Genomic DNA, 22,137 nt, shown 5'->3' on the forward strand with positions numbered 1-22,137 from the left:
TCAGTTTGTATGGCAGCTTTATTGTGTAGCGGTCCCATCTGAAAAATTTCTTTAAATATTATAGGGTTGCCTTAGAAAATAATTTTTGCTAAATTTCGTGATGATATCTTGTCAAATTAAAAAGTTTTCCATACAAAAACTTGGTTTTGAAAAAACACTTTCCATGACAGCTATAGACTACAGTGGTCCGATCTAAAAAAATTCTTCAGATATTATAGCGTTAGCTTAGTAAATAAGCTGTGTAAAATTTCGTGAAGATATATTGTCAAATAAAAAGATCTTCCATACAAGGGCTTGGTTTTGAACTATCAGTTTGTATGGCAGCTACATATATCGTGTAGTGAGCCGATATCGGCGGTTTCAACAAATGAGCAACTTCTTGGGAAGAAAACGATGTATACAAAATTTCAGCTCGATATCTCAAACTCCGAGGGTAGCTTTCATATACATATACGGCCAGAATCGGCTCAACACGCTTATCATAACTATACGAGTATCATATATGTATATAAATAGGTACTTTAACATGTCTCCGACATTTCTTTTTGTATCTTGCAAATTTCGTTGCAAATTTATAACCAATTCAGGGTATAAAAATTCCCACCTAATGGTAATTTATTGCTCAAAATTAATTTTATTTCCCCCAGCCAGTGTTGCATTTGGATTTAAAACCAACTAACCACACTACACCACGTGGTGAGTACTTTTTTCATTCACATTTTGCCTGCCTCTAGCTTGCTTTCCGGTTACTAAATCTTTTCACTAAGCAGCTATTGGACGGCACGCATCCAGTTTCACCGACAAAATGCGTGAATGGCGACTAAAATTTAATTAATCAGTAAAAACCGTACTGTAGAATGCATGGAATACTCTAAATTGTTAAAATCCAATATTTAGCGTGAATTTACTTAAATTGCCGCAGCTTTAAAGGTAAGCAAAAGTGAACAATTATCGGTTTCTTAAGAGACAGAATTAGTGGCTGATAAATTAATTAAGACTGAGTGACCGTTTGCTGCGTTTAATGGCAATTGGTACTAATTAAAGATATTGAGAAAAAATTAAAAATATTGCAAAGCGTCAATTAGCATGCAGTTAAGGCTTGTTACTAGCGTCTCATTAGTTTTGCACTAACCTCACATTTTCTACATTTTTAGAGGGTTGTTCGGCAGTCATTAGGTAGCAGGCAGACAACAAAGCGTGTCGAGCTGTTAATGCAGCAAATATTTAGTTCTAGTTTGGTAGAATTTTAGTAGTAAAGGCTTATAATTATTAAAGGGAAACACAATAATTATGATGACAATTTCATACCCAAAACTGAGCTAAAATGCTGAATTTTTATACACATGCACTACCATCTGAAATACTATTAATTACCACAATTTGGATATTTGTGCATATTTTTTGTAGCATAAAGTAATAATTACTGATTTTATTTACAGCTGCTGAACAATGAAACATTTTAATACCTGCGCGGGCTGCTGAATGAAGGTAAAGTTACTTTTGTAACTAAATATATCTCATTTTGTATAAATATTTTTAGTTTTCAAACAGTGTTTCGTGTAACAAAACTGTAGTGATGACATTTTCATACCCAAAACTGAGCTAAAATGCTGAATTTTCATACACATGCACTACCATCTGAACAGTTTTTCATATGAAACACTAGCGAAAATACTATTTGCTTGCTTCATTTAATTAAAAATATGCAATAAATATTAATTTAATTTTTTTTTTGCATTTTCCAGGCAAAATTCAATGCTGCTTGTTGCGGAAAGCCATACTTTAACTGTACATACATATATTCTATTAGAATAGCACTGCGACTCACCTATGAAGTGAGCGAGCAATAACTCCACGCATCGAAGACGCCAACAAAATGCTGCTCTTATGTCTGAAATCCAAAGTATTGATATTTTGTTTGTATTTTATAAGCTAGTTTTAGAGAAAATGGTATTGTTCGTAAATGTTAAATGTTTAAATTTTAGGTAACTTTAATTTAAACGAAAAAACGGCAAAAAGCTGTTGACAAGTTGTGAAAAACTTGGAAATGATATGAGAAAGACTGAAAAATGTATGCGCATTTGCACTATTAAAATGTAAAAAAGGACTGAAATGTATAACTGATAAAGTGTTTATAACACGCAGACATAAAAAAATGGAAAATATTAATAGAAAGCTATGAAAAATGCAATAAGAAAATAATAAATTGAGAGAACACTTAGAAACTTAGTTTTAATTTTGTGTGGCAGCTATAAGCTATTGTAGTCCGATCAAAACAATTTCTTCGGAGATTATACAGTTGCCTTGGATAATAATCCATCTCGAATTTGGTGAAGATATCTCCACAAATAAACAAGCTTTTCATACAAGAACTTCATATCGATTGCTCAAATTGTAAGACAGCTATATGCTATGGTCGACCGATCTGAACAATTTCTTCGGCGCTTACACCATTGTCTTGGATAATAGTCCATGCCAAATTTTGTGTACATATCTCGTCAAATACAAAAGTTTTTCATACAAGAACTTTATTCCGATTGCTCAAATTGTATGACAGCTATATGCTATATAAGTCCGATTTGAACAATTTCTTCGGAGATTGTAGCGTTGCTTTGAGCAAGTGCTCATGCCGAATTTGGTGAAAATATCTCAATATATACAAAAGTTTTCCATTATCACATCACATCGCGGCGCTAAAGTCGCTTAAGCACTGGTCAGGCACGGTGCATGCTTAGCTTATATAGAGCCAGCTGGCAGCCAGTTTCCCGCGAAGTCACTTCGTGACATTCAAATCACATCGCATCGCAGCGCGAGAGTTACCCAAGCACTTGCTTCACTTATATAGAGCTAGCTGGCGACCAGTTTCCCGCGAAGTCACTTCGTAACATTCAAATCACAGCATTTCGTGGCGCTAAAGTCGCCTAAGCACTGGTCAGGCACGGTGCATGCTTTGCTTATATAGAGCCAGCTGGCAGCCAGCTTCCCGCGAAGTCACTTCGTGACATTCAAATCACATCGCATCGCAGCGCGAGAGTTACCCAAGCACTTGCTTCACTTATATAGAGCTAGCTGGCGACCAGTTTCCCGCGAAGTCACTTCGTAACATTCAAATCACAGCACTTCGTGGCGCGAAAGTCCCGCGAAGTCACTTCGTGACATTCAAATCACATCACATCGCAGCGCGAAAGTTACCAAGCACTGGCCAGGCGCGCTGCTTGCTTCACTTATATAGAGCCAGCTGGCGGCCAGTTTCCCGCGAAGTCACTTCGTAACATTCAAATCACAGCACTTCGTGGCGCGAAAGTCGCCTAAGCACTGGCCAGGCACGCTGCCTGTTTCACTTATATAGAGCTAGCTGGCGGCCAGTTTCCCGGGAATTCACCCCGTGACATTCAAACCACAGCACATCACGGCGCGAAAGTCGCCTAAGCACTGGTCAGGCACGGTGCATGCTTTGCTTATATAGAGCCAGCTTCCCGCGAAGTCACTTTGTGACATTCAAATCACAGCACATCGCGGCGCGAAAGTCGTTTAAGCATTGGCCAGGCACAGTGCCTGCTTCACTTATATAGAACCAGCTTTCAGCCAGTTTCCCGCGAATTCACCCCGTGACATTCAAATCACAGCACATCGCGGCGCGAGAGTCGCCTAAGCACTGGCCAGGCACGGTGCATGCTTTGCTTATATAGAGCCAGCTGGCAGGGGGCTTCTCCTGAAGTCATCTAATGACAACCGTTATTCGGAGGTCCACCTAAAGGCTAAGAATTTCATTTAACACATTTATTATTGTTGTTTTCTTATTTAATTTACTATAACTATTGTAAGTTTAAATATATTTAATGATATATGCAAATATTAAAACCACTTCTAATAAATATTGCTAAGAATAAAAATGGGACATTAATTTCAAAAAGTTTTTGCATGAGTATTAGGTCCACAGATAAAGTAACAACTTTTCTTTACAATACTACTGCAATAGGCTTGCATAACTATAAACACTTTCCGATACAAGAAAATCGTTAAAAATAATGAAAAATAAATACCTTTCAGGAAAATAATACTAAAAAACTTAATAGAAGCATGAAGTTGCACGCACTGCCTTCATAACCCAAGTACGTCAATTTAATGCCGTCTGCGCCGGCGTTCGCCATGAAATCCGCGCTGCTGCGCAAGCTACTGCCAGCTGCTGTATCGGCACGTGGTTTCTTAAAGCTTTCGTAGTACCAATCCATGCCGTCCTTACGTTCCGTACGCTCTAACTGCTGATAAGCGGTGGCCGCAGTATCTACTGATTCCGCATCCAACGGTTCGGCACCATTAAAGTCGCCTTTATGTGCAGCTGTTAATAATTGCTGTTGCAGCAGATCCTGCTGATCGCCAAATGCGCTTGGATCGAGGTAAGTGTTGCCGCTGTGCGCGTGTGGCGTTGTGCGATGGTACTCCTCCGCCGTGGGTAGGTATTGATTTAGTGTTTGTGGGGTTTGTACTTTGGTGATTATGGAACGACCACCAGTTGGACGTGGTTGACGCGGAGAAGCATTGGCGGCAGTTAGTGGCGTGGTGGGCGGCTCGGCGCTTACGAGGCTGCCACTACCGCTACCGGCTGCATCATTGTAACTGTTAGTTGGTGTGTCCTGCGTTGTTGTAGTTGTCGTTTTCATTACCCAAGAGTGACGTTTAATTTGCTCGACATGCTCCTCCGGCGGTGGTATTAACAATATGGTCTCCGCTGTTGTAGTTTGTAGAAGCGGAGGCGGCTTGAGCATGCTCACAGATTGTGCCTCCAAGTCGTCGTAGAACTCGCCGGTGTCGAAAGTGTCACTATCGCCCATATTGTATGTAGACGTGTGGCTGGCAGTGGTTGTATACGTTGTAGTAGAAGTAGTTGTTGTTGTTGTTATGCTCGTTGGTGCTGTTGTCGTGTGGAAAGGTGTCGGTGTTGTGGCTATGGTCGCGGTGGTGCGTGGCAAATAGCGTGTGGTGCTGGTTGTAGTTGTTGTTGGGTCCATTATAGTTATTTGGGTTGTTGGTGTAGTTGGTGTAGTTGTTGCCACGTAAGGTGGCGTTATGCGACGTGCTGGCGTCGTGTGCTCTGTTGGATTCTCGGTTACATAGTAAGTTTGCGACTCAAACTCTTCACTGGCGGGCTCGGCAGTTGTTAACGCCGTGGTGGGCAAGGGCGTAGTTGTGGGTCTTAAATTGTGCAACCGGTTGGCTTGTCTAGGGTTATTAGACGCGAGTACCGGTATCATTGGTATGTAATCACGTTCCGTGTACTTCGTTGCATATTTGGTAGGTGTCGGTATAGGTTCCACTACGCCACGCCGCTTTGACGGATCGTGCACGGGCATAAAACCGCCCACATGCTCCGGCATTATTGGACGAAAGCCACCACGCTCTACACTCGTTGGCTCACGAAAGGCAGTTTTAAACACGCTGATAGGGGTCTCACTGCTTGTCGTCTCATCGGAGCTGGAGTCCGCGCTGGCGACTATCGTGGTAGTTTGCCGATTTCTAGCCGACACGTCGGGATACTGCGTATCCGGTGGATTGAGATACTTTTCAAATTCGGCGCTGTTCGGTTGATACATGCGCACTTTACCGTGCGGTGTATGCATGCGATGTGTGGCTGACAATGGCGCCAAACCGCTTTCCGTGGAGGTTGCCGTGTTTTGCATATATGATGCAGTGCTCGACTTCTCGCCACGATCTTTGCGTCCACGCTGTCCAGCGCCGAAGAAGCGTCCCAAACTCAGCGACGGTATAGGATATCCAAAGAATGTGAAGGGTGAACTGGTTTGCGTGCCCGCTGGCTGTGGCTGTCTTTTAAAGTAGTTCGTATGCAGTATGGTGTTGTTCAGGTCAATATTGGCGCTAATTGGCGGTTTCTTCTGTGTGCTTAACACTGAATTACTAGCTGTATGCGTGTGCGATAACGGCGCATCTGTGCTAACATATGAGTTCGTCTCGTTCGATGGTGTATAGTCGACGTACTGATCGTAAAAGTATTCACTTTCGCCAGCCAAAGGCCGCTCACCGGGCGATATGTCATACACCTCACATTCATCGCTGAACTCCTCTTGCAAATCGCGTTGGAAAATATCACCGTGTTCATTGAGCAGCGGCAAATGATTGGCATTATCGCTGCTATCGCTTGCCGAGCCGCCGCGCTGATTGGTGTCATCGAAACCGGCACAGAGGCTGCGATCCATGCGTGAGGCGCGCAGCAGTCGTCCATCTTGACATTTCGGACCGGGATATGGGAAATTCGTCTCCTGCAGCCACACAGAGAGCCACTGCATTTCACAGGAGCAATTTATGGGGTTGCCTGAAATATTGTAATAGAAATAAACTCTTTGTAAAATATCGATAAATCCAAGTACACATACCGTCCACATCCAGAATAGCAATATTGCCGCGTAAATTTCGGAAAGTGCGCTCTTTGATGGTGCGCAGTTGGTTGTTGCGCATTGAAAGCACGCGCAGGCGTGGCATGGTTTCGAATGGACCGCCCTTAATGAGAAAACAAGATTCAGATTTTGAAGTAAAATAGTTCTGCTCGATCCTTTTAGTACCGAGTTCTACTTACAGAAGTCGGCTCTTTCATACTCACTTGTATCTTGCAAATGCGATTGTTGTCCATCTTCAGTTCGACTAACCAGTTTAACGACTTCAGTGGCATCGTATTCACCATGCGCACACCGTTGGTAGACAGATCTAAGACCTCTAGGTTGCGCATTGCACGCAGTCCAATATTTTCCATGTTGTGAAAGTTATTGTTAGACAAATTCAAGAAGACCATGGAGGGCGAGTTAAAGAAACTGTCTGGTGATATGTACCGCAATGTATTGTATTGGAAATGTGAGGCCAGCAAGTTTGGTAGATCTTCGAAGACGTGATCCTTCAACTCCACCAATTTGTTGTCTGCCAAAACGAATTCTTGTAGATCTGGCAGGTGTTTCAAAGCACCCGGCTCAACCGAACTGATTTCATTGCTGGACAAATCCAAATACTGTAATTTTGGCAAATTGCGAAAAGTGCCATGCTTCAGCTCGACAATCAGGTTATTGGCCAGACGTATTTCTACGACATTGCGCCATGAAGACACCACATCTGCATGTACGCGTGTAATCTGGTTGTAACTCAGGTCTATGTCATGCAAGTTAACGAGACTGGATAGGCTAACCGACATATCGGACAACGCATTGCTCGACAAATCGAGGTACTCTAGCGAGCGCTGAGCCTCAAATGCGGAGGGCGCTATAGTGCGTATTATGTTGCGAGACAAATCGAGTTGCTCCAAGCGTGAATTGTTTGAAAATAAATTGTCGGTAACGCTTTCCAGCTTATTGCCTTGTAAGTTAAGATTACGCAGCTCGGCAAGCGGCAAAAATGTACGCTCATCCAGGTGTGACAAACCGTTGTCTTGTAAGTGTAAAAGTTCCAAGCGCGTAGCACCCATGAAAGCGGTGTCGTCCAATGAGCGCAACCTATTATTAGCCAAGCTGAGCACGCGCAGCTGTGGCATACCCTGGAAACTGTACTTCGGTAACTGTTCCAAGCGATTCACGCTTAGATCCAGCATACGTAAGTTAGGCAAGCTCAGTGATTTGCCGATGGAGAACGGTAGTGTGGCAATGGCATTACCGCGCATGGAGACGCGCTCTACTATCTTTGGCAGTCCAGGTATGATATCAGACAGCAGGTTATAGCTTGCATCCACCTCGAAGAGACGATTCAAATTACGAAGTGTTGAGGGATGTATGCTGGATAGTTCATTATAGGAAATATTTAAGGTTTCCAGCATGGGATTGTGTATGAAGGTTTTGGCATCCAACTTTACCAAACCATTTTCGCTTAGATCGAGTCGTCGCAACGATGGCAAGCCGGCTAATAGATGTGAATCGACCGTGCGAAAGTTGTTTGCCGCCAAATCCAGACCCTTGAGACCGGGTAAGTTCCAAAACGGCATTGGCAGTTCGTTGGTTAAGCTGTTGTTGCGCATGCGTAGCTCGCGCAAAGCCGGCATTGCCATTAGCGCATCATGTTCGAGTGTACGCAGCAGATTGTTGTTCAAATGGAGTTGTTCGAGTGTGCCGTGACCGCGTAAGGCGCCAAATGGTATATCAGTGAGATAGTTGTTGCTCATGTCGAGAAATTTGAGTGAAGGCAGCGCGTCGAGCAAGGAACGCAGCTCACCGACCTGCTCGATTTCGTTGTTATACGCATAAATCGTCTCTACACCGCTGCCGGAAGCTTGCAGAAATGATTCGGGATGTATGCGACGTATGTGATTATTATGCAGATAGATTGTCTTTAGCATTGGTGTGCGTAGGAAGGCGCCATATTCTATCTCGGTGATACGGTTGTCATTCAAATGCAGCTCTGTTAGGTGTGGTAGATCTACGAACGAACCGTCCTCCACAATATTGATAATATTATGATCCAAACGTAATTTCTTCAGATTTTCCAAATCCTTGACAATTCTGCCCATCATGCCCACATCGCTAATTTCGTTGTAAGACATCTTTAGACTCACGAGGTTCGGCAAACGGCTGAGCGCGCGCAAATGCAACCAGTTGAGTGCGTTGCGACTAAGATCGATATTTTTTAGCGAGATCAAGCCATTGAATGTGCCGGTCTCGAGACGTATTAAATGCGGCCCACCATTTATATGCACATTTTGTAGCTTCGGCAAATGACGAAACCAATGCGACTGCAATTCGGTCAGCGATTTACTCTGCACGCTCAAATAGGTGAGACTAAGCAGACCCGAGAAGTCTGGCAAGTGTTTTAGTTCATCGGATTGTATGGTGATGGCGATCATATTGATCATGCCATTCAAGCTCTCTACCGGTATGCTGCGCAGTTGTGGCTCCACAATGTACACTTCCACCAAATGGTTTTCCATCTCATTCAGCCAACCGTTAGAGACGCGTTCAATGCTGTTATAGCGCAGCATTAGACGCACTATTTGTAAGGTGCCAAAAAAGCGACCGGGTAGTGCGGGCAGTTGGTTATTTTCCAGCACCAGCTCATCGATAGGACTCTTAATGTTGCGTTCCACCGCCTTAATGCCGTCCATTATTTGCGGCAAATTGCTGTGTGAGCACCTGTAGCATTTCAAGAAAGTTAGAATGTATATTGGCACGTATTTTTAATGAATTTCTCTTTGCGTTTTACCATATTTGTATTTCTTTGCCGCGCAGCGAACAACGGCATGGCAGTATGGCCTCGGAGGGCGGACAACCTTCGGCCTGCACGCTCTCTAGCATCACTGTGGCCATGATCAGCCATAATAACAGCATGTGTTGCAGCAAGGCGACTAGATTGAAGCTAAAATTTTGATATATTGTATAATTATAGTTAAGATATTTTGTATGCGGCGGTGCAACAACGACCCACGGTATTCGGATGCTACGTCTGCGCTTCATGGCGTTGGAGTTGCAGCTTAACAGTTCAATTCGTCACATGCTGCAGTTCAAAAAACAGAATACATGGTTATTGGAAGTAATTACTAAATGTTAAATATTATGAAGTTTAGTCACTAAACTTAAGTTTTAGCTTGTTTTTTGCTGTACACTTCCTAATCAATAGCGGGTCTGTAAGCTTTGTACGCTAAAATCATAATTCATAGGTTATGAAAACGGTGTTGCTATAACATTACGACGTGGCCTGGTTAGGGGTGCTTATATAATATCTCCTTTCAAAGGACTTATTATGGAGCATGGTATTATAAAGAATTTTATTCGGAGACAGAGGAGTCGCGGTCATCTGTGAAGTTGGCAACCACTACTGGATAGCTGCGCTTGGCGGAAATTTGGCCAGGTTATCTAGTACCTGTTAGGAAGGTAAGATTCAGGTAAGTTATCGTCGAAATCATCCAACGGTAGGCCCAGGAAACGTACTGTTTCGACGGTGTCGGACCATATGGGGAGGGGTGTCAGAAGTATAGGATTAGCAGCGCATGCAAAGAGGTGGTTAGTGTCATGCGGGGACTCGTCGCACGCTGGACATATATTTGATATGTCAGGGTCGATTCTGGATAAGTAGGAGTTTAACCTGCCAGAGTATGCGGCAACTCGAGCTCATCGTCTGCAATAGGTGAAGGTTTGACTATAAATACGCCATTCACTGAAAGGGAGACGAAGGAGTTCTTTGTCCTATTGGCGTCCATACATAAAGGTTGAATTTTACCGGACACCAGCTGCAAAAGCCTTATGGAAGAAGACGAAGTGGAATCATATCTCAGCACATTCTTCTTGATTGTCTCGTGTTTGCGAGATCAAGGTTTAAACACTTGGGAGCTCAAGCTCCCAGTTATCCCACCGAACAGAAATTAAAATCCTGAGTAAATTTTTATCGGCCACAAGAGGCTTTGCTGACTGATTAGTTCGAATTACAGAAGTGCTATTTTTATGACCTCACAAAGGACTGCATATAGTAGTTCAAGTAAGATCTCTGGATTAGCCACCCAATCTATCTTAACCTAACAGGGTATATTAAGTTTGCCGGGAAGCTCGTAACACTCAGAAAGAAACATCAGAGATCCTGTAAAATGTATGTATATATAAATCATCAGTATGACAAGCTTAGTTGAATTTGTCTTATCCGTCGGTCTGTATAGTTTTTGAGAAATCAATCGAATTTTTACGCACGTCTTTTTCCCCCAAGAAGCTGCTCATTTGTCTGAAACTCAGATTTTGGAGCACTATACCATATACCATACAAACTGAACGAGCAGAGTCTTGTGTATTTATTGGTATAGACCACGCTAACGCGGTTATAGCCGTGTTTAAAACAGCGCCCCAGTCGTTTTTCCTTTTTACGCCAATCGGAGATCCCAATTGTAGCCAGATCCTTCTCCACCTGGTCTTTCCAATGGAGTGGAGGTCTTTCTCATCCTCTGCTTCTCCCAGCGGGTACTGCGTCGAATACTCTCAGGGCTGGAGTGTTTTCATCCATTGACCTAGTTAGCATAGTCGCTGTTTCTTAATTCGGTGAACTATGTCAATGTCGTTGTATATCTTGTACAGCTCATCATTCCATCGTAAATCTCCCGAGAATCTTTCTCTCGAAAACTCGTAAAGCCGATTCATCGGATGTTGACATCGTCCCTGCCTCTGCAGCATATATCAGGACGGGAATGAAGAGTGACTTGTGGAGTTTTGTCTTTATTCGTCGAGAGAGGACTTTACTTCCCAAATTGTCTATTCAGTCCGAAATAGCATCTGTTGGCAAGAGTTATTCTGCGTTGAATTTCAAGACTGACGTTTTTGTTGGTGTTAATGCTGGTTTCAAGATAGACGAAATAACTACCACTTTAAAGTTATGACTGTCAACAGTGACGTGGGAGCCAAGTCGCGAATGCAACGACTGTTTGTTTGATGACAGTAGATATTTTGCTTTGCCCTCGTTCACTATCAGACCCATTTGTTTCGCTGTCTTATCCTGTTTGGAGAAAGCAGAACTGGTAGGATGGAGCCATTTGTACAAATTCATTCAAGCGAGGAAAGTTCTCTGAGCGCCATTCACTTGTGAGTAGCTAGAAACGATTCTTTTACATATGACACAGCAACTCGCGATTGCCAGTCTTAGGCAAAGTATTCTCTGGGTACCCAAATCAAGTCATTGTATGGAAAACTTTTTTATTTGTTGAGTTACCTTGACAAAATTCGGCAAGGAATATTCCCCAAAGCAACGTCATAATCTCCGAATGAATTGTTCTAATCGGAGATCGGAAAATTTTTACGGTTTATTTGACCTAAAAGCTTTTAGAAAAAGGCAAAAAATAAAAGTTTTGCCAATTAACAAAAAGCCGAGCTTCCTTAACCTCTCATATAGGGCTCATGTTACGAGTAAAACTAAAAAGCAAGTATGGAAATGAATATTTGTTATATGTAAGTATGCATATGTATTTACATACATACATACATGCATACATATACTACATATGTATACAAATTGCTCAGAGAGCATATGAAAACGGTTTTTTGAAACAATTAAAGCAATTAATTGGCATAATTTATTTGCTTTTTACATAAAAATTAAGTTTGTAGAAAATGTTAGAGAGTGGTGAAATGGCAAATGGCAGGTGCTGTTTGGTGAAAGACGAAGAAAGTAATGGCAGGCAAACTGATAAAAATCTTTATATGTGGAACTTGAGTGTGCCGAATTTTTGCAGAAATTGTGGGCATACCAACAAATATAAACATACGGTTTTTATATACTTATTTCAGCTATCAGATACATTTTTATTACGGAACTGCTTGTTGCCCTGCTAAAGCGCATTGACGTTGCTGTGCTTAGACAACACATCAATAAGTTACATTTGTTGCGCTATACAAATAGACAACGGATAAGCATCTTTGTAGAAAAAAACTACAATTTCTGCTAGTAAATACAGGGTTTAACATTTGGCGAAAACGAAATTCTTTGAGGGTGAAAGTCGTCATGCGAAGGATTCTTTCCGTGTGCTATTTGAAGGCCGAACAAAAAGATCAAGAAACGGACTTAGACTTACCGATCTAAGCAATACTTGGCCGTATAAAATTCGGATCAATTCCGCTAAAGTAGAACCGTCTGTAGTTAATCCTCAGCAATACGAATGTATTTCGGCTTGAAATATTTTTTCATACAAAAATGTATAGTACTTTTCATATTGGCAATTTTGAATTGATCTAACCTCAAAAAGCTAAAGTTAAACTTAAATTAAGTATGTATTTATTTGTGGAAATATTTATACATATGATGAATGGAGTCGGAATTATGGTATATTCACTTGTGAATTTCAACAAAAATCGAAATGGATTCGGAATCATGACGTAATATTCATGAAAATTGCCACTTCAGTACCAAAAACTGAGCGGTTCAGAAGGAATAAGTTATTTAACAAACGTAAGCTAATGACTTAGGGGGTTATATCCTCTTCTGAATTTCAAAAAAAAAACGTTATGGAATCGAAATCATGACGTAATATTCAAGAAAATTGCTACTTTAGTCCTGAAAACTGGGCAAAACAGGGGAATACGTTTTTTGATAAAGATAAGTTAATGACTTATAAGGGTATGCCAACTTGTAAAGTTCGAAAAATCGAAATGATCGATCGATTTTTTCGCAAAAAAATATGTTTTTGGGAATCTGTCATTTTGTCAAAAATCAAGTTTTTGACTAGTTCTTCGAAGGACTTGAAATTTTCACACGAACTTCTTAGAAATATTTTTTGGATAGTAATCGAAGGTTTTTTGAGAATGAGAATTTTGATTTGACAATGAGGTAACTTGCTCCGAAACGGCTGAACCGATGGACTTAAAATTAATAGACAAGCTTCTTGAAGACATTTGTTAGGTAATAAAGGTAGGATAATATTTTGATCATAATTTCGATTTTTCCGCAAAGAAAAAAAATTTTTGGCGCATCTGTCATTTTGTCAAAAATCAAGTTTTTGACTAGCCCTTCGTTGAATTTAAAATTTTTACACTAATTTCTTAGAAATATTTTTTGGTTTGTAATCGAAAGATTTTTGAGAATAATTTCTAATTTTTTACAAAAAACGCTTTTTTGGGGAATCTGTCATTTTGTCAAAAATCAAGTTCTCGACTCGTCCTTCTAACCCGAACGTTCTCAACCAACTTAAAACTAGCACTTCAACTCAAATCTATAACTCTGCTTAATATTTTAATCGCAAGGCAGCAATTGTGTAACCCTATAAAGCTGCGGAGAAACTTGGTTGCAGAAGAAATTGCGCGCAAATGACAACAAAATAATTTCAAGGTTCGTTAGATGTAATCGTTGTCGTACATAGTGCAAGTCCTCCTATATATTAATGAATGCGCATGTGTGTGTATGCACCACACATATGTACATACATATATCTGTAGCGTTTTCCTCCAAACGCGCTCTTGCACTAAAGCAGGTGTTTGTCGGTGGCGAGAGTTGCGTTGCTTGAGCCGATCGCGCCATGAAGTACGCACATACACATACTCACATACATATGTATGTGTATATTTCACCCACAAGCGTCACTAAAAGCATAACAATTATGCATGTTTAGGTACACACAGTCACACATACATATAGACATATGCTTAAACTCATATTACAAGCACATATGCCTTGGATGGAAGCGCTCAAAAAATTATTACAAAATCTTGGAAAACTAAAACGGTTAACAGTTTCGTTGCACGCCTTGTTGTTGTTTTTTTATAGTGTGTTGTTGTTATTTGTTTCTCTTTTTTTTTCTTTTATGCCGATTATTGCGCAGGCGTACCTTGTTGCCTTGTAGTTTTTACTGTTGTTGCAAACTGTTTTTTTTGTTTTGATATTTTTGTGTATTATTTTCCAGCTCTTTCACAATCAGTTAAGCTTCCTCTGTTGGCAATATGTTTGTACTAGATGAAAACGTTATAAGCGATTTGAACGCATTTTTTGCTTGCAGAATTTGAATATGTGTGTGTTTAGGTATGATGGTATGTGTTGGTACAATAATATACCATTGTTTCGCAAGTTTATAAATACAGGTATATGGTATTTGTTCGAAAGACAGTCGATGTAAGCACTTAGATAAGTTTCAGCAAATATGTATTTCCAGATACAAATCAATAATGATTGAAGAATGAGGTCAACACGTCGGTGGGTGTAAGAAATATTCACTCTTTTAAATACATTTGTATAATTATCATATTAAAAATTATAATAATTTGTAAAAACTTGAAAAAAACGTTATCTTTAGGTGCACCGCTGCTATAATATCCTTCACAGTTCATATCTTTTAATTTGGATCGCTGAGATTGTATGACAGCTATATGATATGGTGGGCCGATCGAAACAATATATTCGGAGATTGTAGTTTTGCTTTAGGCAGTATACAATGCCGAATTTCGTGAAAATATCTCGTCAAATAAAAAAGTTTTCCATACAAGAACTTGATTTTAGTCGTTCAGTTTGTATGACAGCTATATGATATAGTGATCCGATCACAACAATTTTTCCAGATATTATACCGTTACTTTAGATAATAGTCCATACTGATTTTCACGAAGATATCTTGTCAAATAAGCGAGTTTTTCGTACTAGAACTTGATTTTGATCGCACAGTTTGTATGGCAGCTATATGATATAATGGTTCGATCTTAACAATATTTTCGGAGATTGTGTACTTGCATTGGCAATAATCCATACCAAATTTCATGAAGATATCTTTTGAAATAAACAAGTTTTCATACAAGAACCTGAATTTGGTCGTTCAGTTTGTATGGCAGCTATATGCTATAGTGGTCCGATCAGAACAATTTTTTCAGAGATTACACCGCTACTGTAGAAAATAATTCGTCTTGTCAAATAAGTGAGACTTTCGTACAAGAAATCGATTTTGATCGGTTAGTTTGTATGCCAGCTATATGATATAAGTATGTAGATGTCCGATATAACAATATGTTCGTAAATTGTATTTTTGCCTTGGGTAATAGTCCATGCCAAAATTTCATGAAGATATCTTGTCAAATAAATGTGTTTTTCATCCCAAGAGCTTGTTTGGTCGTTATAAGGACTCCACTGCGTGACAGACTTTATATAACTTCTGCTGGATAGAAAAATACATTAAGTTGTTAAGATTGAATGTATACCAGCCGTTTAGAGTTTGGGTCCGATTTTAGCGCCCTCTAACTAGGATAGAGATATCAACGGTACTCTCCCACCCTCTTTTATCGTGCGAGGCGGAGTTCATTTTGAATGATTACCACTATTATTAATATTTTTGTTACTATTATTATTATTATTATTGTTGTTGTTATTATTATTATTATTATTTTATTATTATTATATTTTTTGTATTTTTTAAGCCCGTAAGGAGGGTTTGAAATGTCTTCGTACCATGTAGGAATTCTACGTGGTGGTGTCAATTCTTCCCCCTTCTATCATGGACTTTTTCTTTGCCCCGGTACCGCTTTCGCATTATTTCAGGCCAGGTTTCCAAGATGGGCCCATTACAGGTCAGTCTCTACTCTCCATGCATCAAGCTTTTTGCCTCACCTTCTATTGAGTTATTATTGTTGTCATTTATTTTCAAAAATATATTAAATTTTTTTATTTTTATTGAAATTTTATAAGTTTAGCACGTAGTATTCGTTTTGAGAAAATCAGTTAACCTCAAAATTTGCACCTACAGCATATTTTTCGTTTTTATTATACTTATATAATAAATTTATAAGTGCCAAAACTTACTTTTCTCCAACACTGGCAAATTACAAAAAATTACACAAAAACACACCTTTGCTGGTTATGATTTACAGTTAGTTTTTCAGCGGTTATAAAATGTTATTTTTTTTAAATTTAAAAACAAAAATTTTTTAATTTGTAAATTTTTTTTTTAATTGTAAATTATTTTTTTTTTTTTAATAAAATAAAACTTTTTTTTTCAAAAAACTTTTTTTTCAAAAAACTATTTTAAAAAATTTTCAAAAAATTATTTTAAAAAAATTTTGGTTTTCCAAAAATGGTATTAGCTCAAATCTTATAAGTATTCACAAATCCAGAAACCTGTTTTTGAAATACTCTCTCGAGTCAACACTTTCCCGCTAACACATTTGCCATTACAGGCCCAGTTTTCCTTAGCGAAACTAACACGGAAAACTATTTAGGTCACAACGGCGTGAACAGCAAAAATTGTAATAAATATGTATGTTGTTGCATAAATTTTACAGCTCATAAATTTTTTCTTTCACTTTCAGTATTTTAGTTTAGCTAACTGTAAGACACTTATTTTCAAATATATATTTGGCTTTATAAAACCGTTTCTTCACTTAATTTTAATTACTTTTCCATTGCATAATCCACATATCCTTTTTGCACTTGTGTATAACTGTTTTGTAGTATCCAAGTCACCAAATGCGTATTAGTTTTTAGTTTAGTTTTTGAGACTATTTAGAAAATTCCAACTGCAAGGTTTGAGCTGCGCGCACTGACTGTTCCATGGATTCGAAATTCTTCGCAGTTATTGCTTAAGAAAATGAGTGTTGATAGCTTCTGCGTTAGTTTCCACTTTTTACGGTTCGTTTTGTTTCCATTATTACAAGAATACATGTGTCTTCATATGGTTTTTAGTGCAGCTCTGCTTCCCGCTTTTACGAAATCTGCCAACAAAATGAGCCACAAATGAGCCCGTCTGCAAGCGGTCTACAATGTTGTGTGCGATATGGACACACTTGAGTGCTTAACACTCAAAACGCCAGCAACTTGAGTGTAGGCGTAAGAGGGAGTTGTGTTGCTGTAGACACTGCAACCTCGAGCTTTTCCAAAATTGCGGCAATTTTCAAAAAATCGCTTTAAAAAATGTTGTTAAATGCCTTCCAAAATAAGTTGGCGCACCAGCAGCGGGCGGTCTCGTACTTACAATATTATGTGCGATTAGTGTGTGCGCATGCGTGTGGTGGCTGTAATGGGCGCCACGGTTGTGGGCCATCAGCACGCGCTTTCAAGTATGACGACCTAAACTATGAATTTGACACTAGAAACTTTATGAATTGTGTATTGTGGTAGAGCAGTACTTGGAAATTAACCGATATCATGTATGTACATATACATGTAGCACAACAACAATATAATTCTTCCAACTTTACGATATCATTTTTGGAGTACGAGTATCCTTTGCTTCAAAGTAGGTCTAAGTATCTGCTTTTACCTCTTCATTCTACGAAAATTTCTTTCCAGCGGCAATTTTTTGGAGATCTGAGCACAGGAAATATTCGCCAGGAGGCTTGATCTGACGAATACGCTGGATACGGAAGCAATTGGATACACTATTCATGGATTTTTGCCATCTTTTTCACTAACTGGTGATACGGTGTATTGTCTTGATGAAACAGCACTTTCTTTTTGCTCAAATGCGATAGCTTTTCGACGATTTCGTCCTTCAAACGGTCCAATAGCGCTTTGTAATGGCTGCTGTTGTTGATTATTTTAAGGTAGCCAGTAAAAATTATTCTATGCACATCCCAAAATACAGGCATCATAGCCTTACCAGTCGACCTGGTTACAGTTGGAATCTCCAATAGGCGCCAAACAGCGAAAAGGTACGATAAGCTGTACGAGATATACGACGGCATTGACATAGTTCAGGGAATAAAGAGATAACGGCAATGATGGCTAGGTCGTGTCGTCCGAAGGGATGAAAACACTGCAGCACTGGGAATATTCGACCGAGTACTCGCGGGGGAAGTAGAGGAAAAAGAAAACTTGCAATCCATTGGAAAGATCAAGTGGAGAAGGACCTTGGCTACACTTGAAATTAGTACGTATTCTTGCTGAGTATAAACCGGAAATTGCTTTAGATATTTAAGCTTAGCTTCATTTTCCTGCAATACCAAATGACAAAATTTCATTGTTGTACGCATTCATTCATAAATACAAATACATATGTATGTGCATGCAATTTCAGCTTATTGGCATTTTTGTCGTCATTTCCAAAAATTTCAGTTAAACACTTCCCTGTTTGCCTTGTTTAATTCACTTTTTAATTGCTCATGCGCTTTTTAGTTTTATTACCAGATTTAGCGAGTAATACAGTATTTAAGCGAGTAATGTATTTAATTTCCAAGCGGATGAGAGTGAAATTTTTTGCACAATCTGATCGACAACAACAAAAATCGGCACATAAACGTAACTACAATAAACATTGGGTTAAATACATACATACATACATTTAAATGCATATGTAACTGTATATATGTATGTGTGTGAACAACATACCAAGCTATCCATCTAGGCGTAATCACAACAAATACTCGCAAACAGTGTTGGAAGTGTAAACTTTTCTTTTCTTTTGGAAATGCTTAGTTTTCATGGCTGAGAGCACAGGCGCTGACTTTGAAAGTCGTACGCATTAAAATTTAAGTAATTCGAAGGTACCGCCTTGGGACCAAAAAACTTTTATAGTGAGTGCGTGAAATAATGATTATAAGAAATACTAACTGCAGCCTTGTTGTTGCTATTGGGAAATTGTAAGTAGCTAAATTGGCAAGCAAGTCGTAAGTAAGTAATGCGTCAATATATGGTACATACTACACTACATACATATACATACATCTATAACATACCCAAACGAGTTCTGTCGAATGATCTTACCGACTGAAGTTTTAATAAAGGATTGCAAAGCTTTCTGGATGCCTTTTTTTGTAGGATGAGAACAAATTGCATGACAAATTTGGCAGTAAAATCATGTTATTGGATTTTCTTTCGTGAAATTATCTGCTCATCGAAGTGTTATCTCAATAAGTTCATTGATTGATGCGACGTGTGGGAAGTGGCGTCTTCTTATTGAAACACAATGTTGCCGAGATCACGAGCTTCAATTTCAGGCATTCTCATAGGCATCTTTTTTGAAGAAATATGTACCGACGATTCCATTGGCCCACAAATCATACCAAACCGTTGTTTTTTCTGGATGAAGTGGTAGCTCTTGAATCTCTTCAGGTTGCTCTTCTTCCCAAATCAGGCAATTTTGCTTATTTACATAACCATTCAGGGCCCTCATAACTGGAGAAAATTGGCTCAAAAACGTCGGATCTTCTTGGAATCAGGGCTTTCCTCTTCCTCTGCTTCCCTCAACGGGTACTGCGTCGAATAATCTTAATGTCGTTGTATTTCTTGTACAGCTCAATGTTCCATCTACTGCGGTATTCGCCGTTGCCAATGCGCAAAGGACCATAAATCTTCCGCAGAAACTTTCTCTCGAAAACTCGTAACGCTGACTCATCAGATGTTGTCATCGTCCATGCCAATGGCAGCTCAAAATATTTTCTCCAGCAGTAGATTGAAGAATTCGCATCATATGAAATCGCCTTGTCTGAAACCTCGCTTGGTATCAAACGGCTCGAAGAGGTCCTTCCCTATCCTGACGGAGCTTTTGATATTGCTCATCGTCAATTTACACAGCCGTATTAGATTTGCGGGGATACTAAACTCAGACAAAGCAGCAGAAAGGCAGCTTCTTTTCGTGCTGTCAAAAGCAGTTTTAAAATCGACGAAGAGGTGGTGTGTGTCGATCTTCCTTTCATGGGTTCATGGTGAATATCTGGTCACTTTTTGATTCTCAAGGCCTGAAGCCACACTGATAAGGTCCAAACAGTTTGTTGACGGTTATATGCAATGTTGAGTTAAGGAGGCTTATCCCACGGTAGCTGGAGCAGATTGGGCGGTCTTCGTTTTTGTGGATTGGGCAGAGCACACTTAAATTGCAATCGTCAGACTATATTCTAATAAAATTCCTTGTTGACAATTTGAGCGGTCGGAAGGAATTCAGAGTGCATCACACCTCGATAATCGCATAAAACTGTCAAGTAAACCTTAATTTTTGACCTGCTTTGACGTAGATTTTTCGGCTTTGGGTCTCTGATATCGATATTAGGCCTATTAATCGTATGTTTCTGGATCGTAAGTATAGATCCAAGACTTATCGCCAGTAATAATACGTTTCATGACATCCTTGTAGTCGGAAAGCATTGTTTCACAGACGTCAACGCAGTGCTGTTTTTCGAAAAACCAAAAATTGTGCTTCCACTTTTCTTAGGTAAAAATCGCCGAGTGCACTAGGTACTTCAGAAAGATTAAACACTAATGATTATTTTGATGTGACATTTGGCACAGATGTCACCGACAGTCATACCAACTTAGAAAAGAGATATTTCGACGAGTGGATTTTTGCACGAAATTTAAATTAAAAAGTCTTACTATTATTTGCCCACAGTAATATGTTGGTCATATCTTTCTGTATAACTATGAGATGGCAAAATTTTCGGAGTTGGCAGGAAGCCAAAATATCTATATACATATGTACATACATATAATGTATGTATATGTACATATGTATACATATGTATATAAATGCAAAATTATATATTTATGCCCATCTCTCTAGAATTACTGACAGCATACATTTCAAAAGATGAGGATATGAGGAATGAGCGATAATGTCACAGCACAATATATCGAACATTACGTCATTTTGCATAAAATATTTAAGACTTTTCTGGTAATAGGAGTGTAAATGCTTGATTAATTACATATTTAAAAACTGTTTTTTAAAAAAACAATTTTTTTTTTACTCTTCGTATTAACCAAGAATCAATAGAAAGATTGAAAAAGAAAATGTTGTTATGTTTATGGAAAATTTTTATTTTTTCCTCTCACTATTTTTTGTTATTTTCCAAGCTAAAAACATCGCATTGTTTACCTAAAATTTATTTAAAAAAAAAATCACATTGTACAAAAAACATCGAGATATACAATCACAAACGACAGTATTCTGGTACAAATTTGGTTTTCAAAATTATTGAAAAAAGTGCTCAAATTGTTGTGAAAAACAACAATGAATCAGCTGTTTTTATGACATAATTTTAAATTTCAGTTTTCGAGTTATAATTAGAATCACAAAAACAAAATGTTGCAATAACATTTTGGGGGCTCGTCGCTGCGTCAATTCAAGTTGGCAAGGCATGAATATATATGTACATAAGCTTTCTAAGTAAATGGGAGTGTTATTGCTTTAAAATGTCTGTATCTAAGGTATTAAAAATAAAAATATGTATGTATATATGTATATATATAATTTTTGCACTGCTGCTTCAACGTCTCATATTTAATGCCTTAGCAGAGCACATATCCAGCCCACTGCATAAATGCGAAGAGATATGCATTAATTAAGATACCACATCATTACATACATACATACATCCCTCATATTCCCCGCATTTCATAAGCAAGTATAGCACATCATGCCTGCATCTAATATTTCGCAAGGCTCAAACTTTCGTATCCAATAAAATTCATTGAAGATAATTGGCTTGATGACAATCAGCAAAGTTCGCTTTCTTTCATTGTATTTACAGCGATATTGAATGCAATTCTCAGACACATTGCACAAATGAGGGTCAGGAATATTTTTTTATATGTACATACATATGTATGTATGTTGGGGAGGGTCAAATATTTTCAAGTACTTGGAAAAGAGATACGCAGTTTTCTTTCTGATAATAAGAAAAAGAGAAAACTGTTAGGTGAGGGACCTTCAGTTACGATTAAGAGTTCAAACATGGAGACCACTTTGGATTACACTATTATTGTTCTATTATTGTTCCTTAGGGT

At 39.0% G+C, this 22,137-nt stretch overlaps 1 protein-coding gene, 1 long non-coding RNA gene and 2 other non-coding genes across 5 annotated transcripts in view; 3 read left to right on the forward strand and 1 right to left on the reverse strand.

Moving 5' to 3' along the window:
• Nucleotides 1-751: 751 nt before the first annotated feature.
• Nucleotides 752-2,156, forward strand: LOC120778900. The gene is made up of 3 exons (XR_005705590.1): nucleotides 752-930; nucleotides 1,440-1,488; nucleotides 1,746-2,156. It is a non-coding gene; the product is annotated as an uncharacterized LOC120778900 (long non-coding RNA).
• LOC120779241 lies at nucleotides 1,282-1,368 on the forward strand. Its single transcript, XR_005705634.1, has one exon. It is a non-coding gene; the product is annotated as a small nucleolar RNA Me18S-Um1356 (small nucleolar RNA).
• LOC120779240 lies at nucleotides 1,565-1,650 on the forward strand. The gene has a single exon (XR_005705633.1). It is a non-coding gene; the product is annotated as a small nucleolar RNA Me18S-Um1356 (small nucleolar RNA).
• A 1,641-nt stretch (nucleotides 2,157-3,797) lies between the features above and the next one.
• LOC120777400 (protein artichoke) overlaps nucleotides 3,798-22,137 on the reverse strand; it is a 28,421-nt gene continuing 10,081 nt past the window's right edge. Inside the window, exons 5-9 of one of the 2 annotated variants that reach the window (XM_040108698.1) lie at nucleotides 9,406-9,474; nucleotides 9,184-9,336; nucleotides 6,614-9,113; nucleotides 6,390-6,513; nucleotides 3,798-6,328 (exon numbers count right to left, since the gene is read on the reverse strand). In XM_040108698.1, the coding sequence (XP_039964632.1) occupies nucleotides 4,047-6,328; nucleotides 6,390-6,513; nucleotides 6,614-9,113; nucleotides 9,184-9,336; nucleotides 9,406-9,434 (5,088 nt within the window). In that variant the 5' untranslated portion in view covers nucleotides 9,435-9,474 and the 3' untranslated portion in view covers nucleotides 3,798-4,046. Of the gene's footprint in view, nucleotides 6,329-6,389; nucleotides 6,514-6,613; nucleotides 9,114-9,183; nucleotides 9,475-22,137 lie in introns of both variants that reach the window. The other variant, XM_040108697.1, reaches the window with a different exon arrangement.

This window comes from Bactrocera tryoni, chromosome 5, assembly GCF_016617805.1.
Source record: "Bactrocera tryoni isolate S06 chromosome 5, CSIRO_BtryS06_freeze2, whole genome shotgun sequence".
Taxonomy (NCBI): Eukaryota; Metazoa; Arthropoda; class Insecta; order Diptera; family Tephritidae; genus Bactrocera; species Bactrocera tryoni.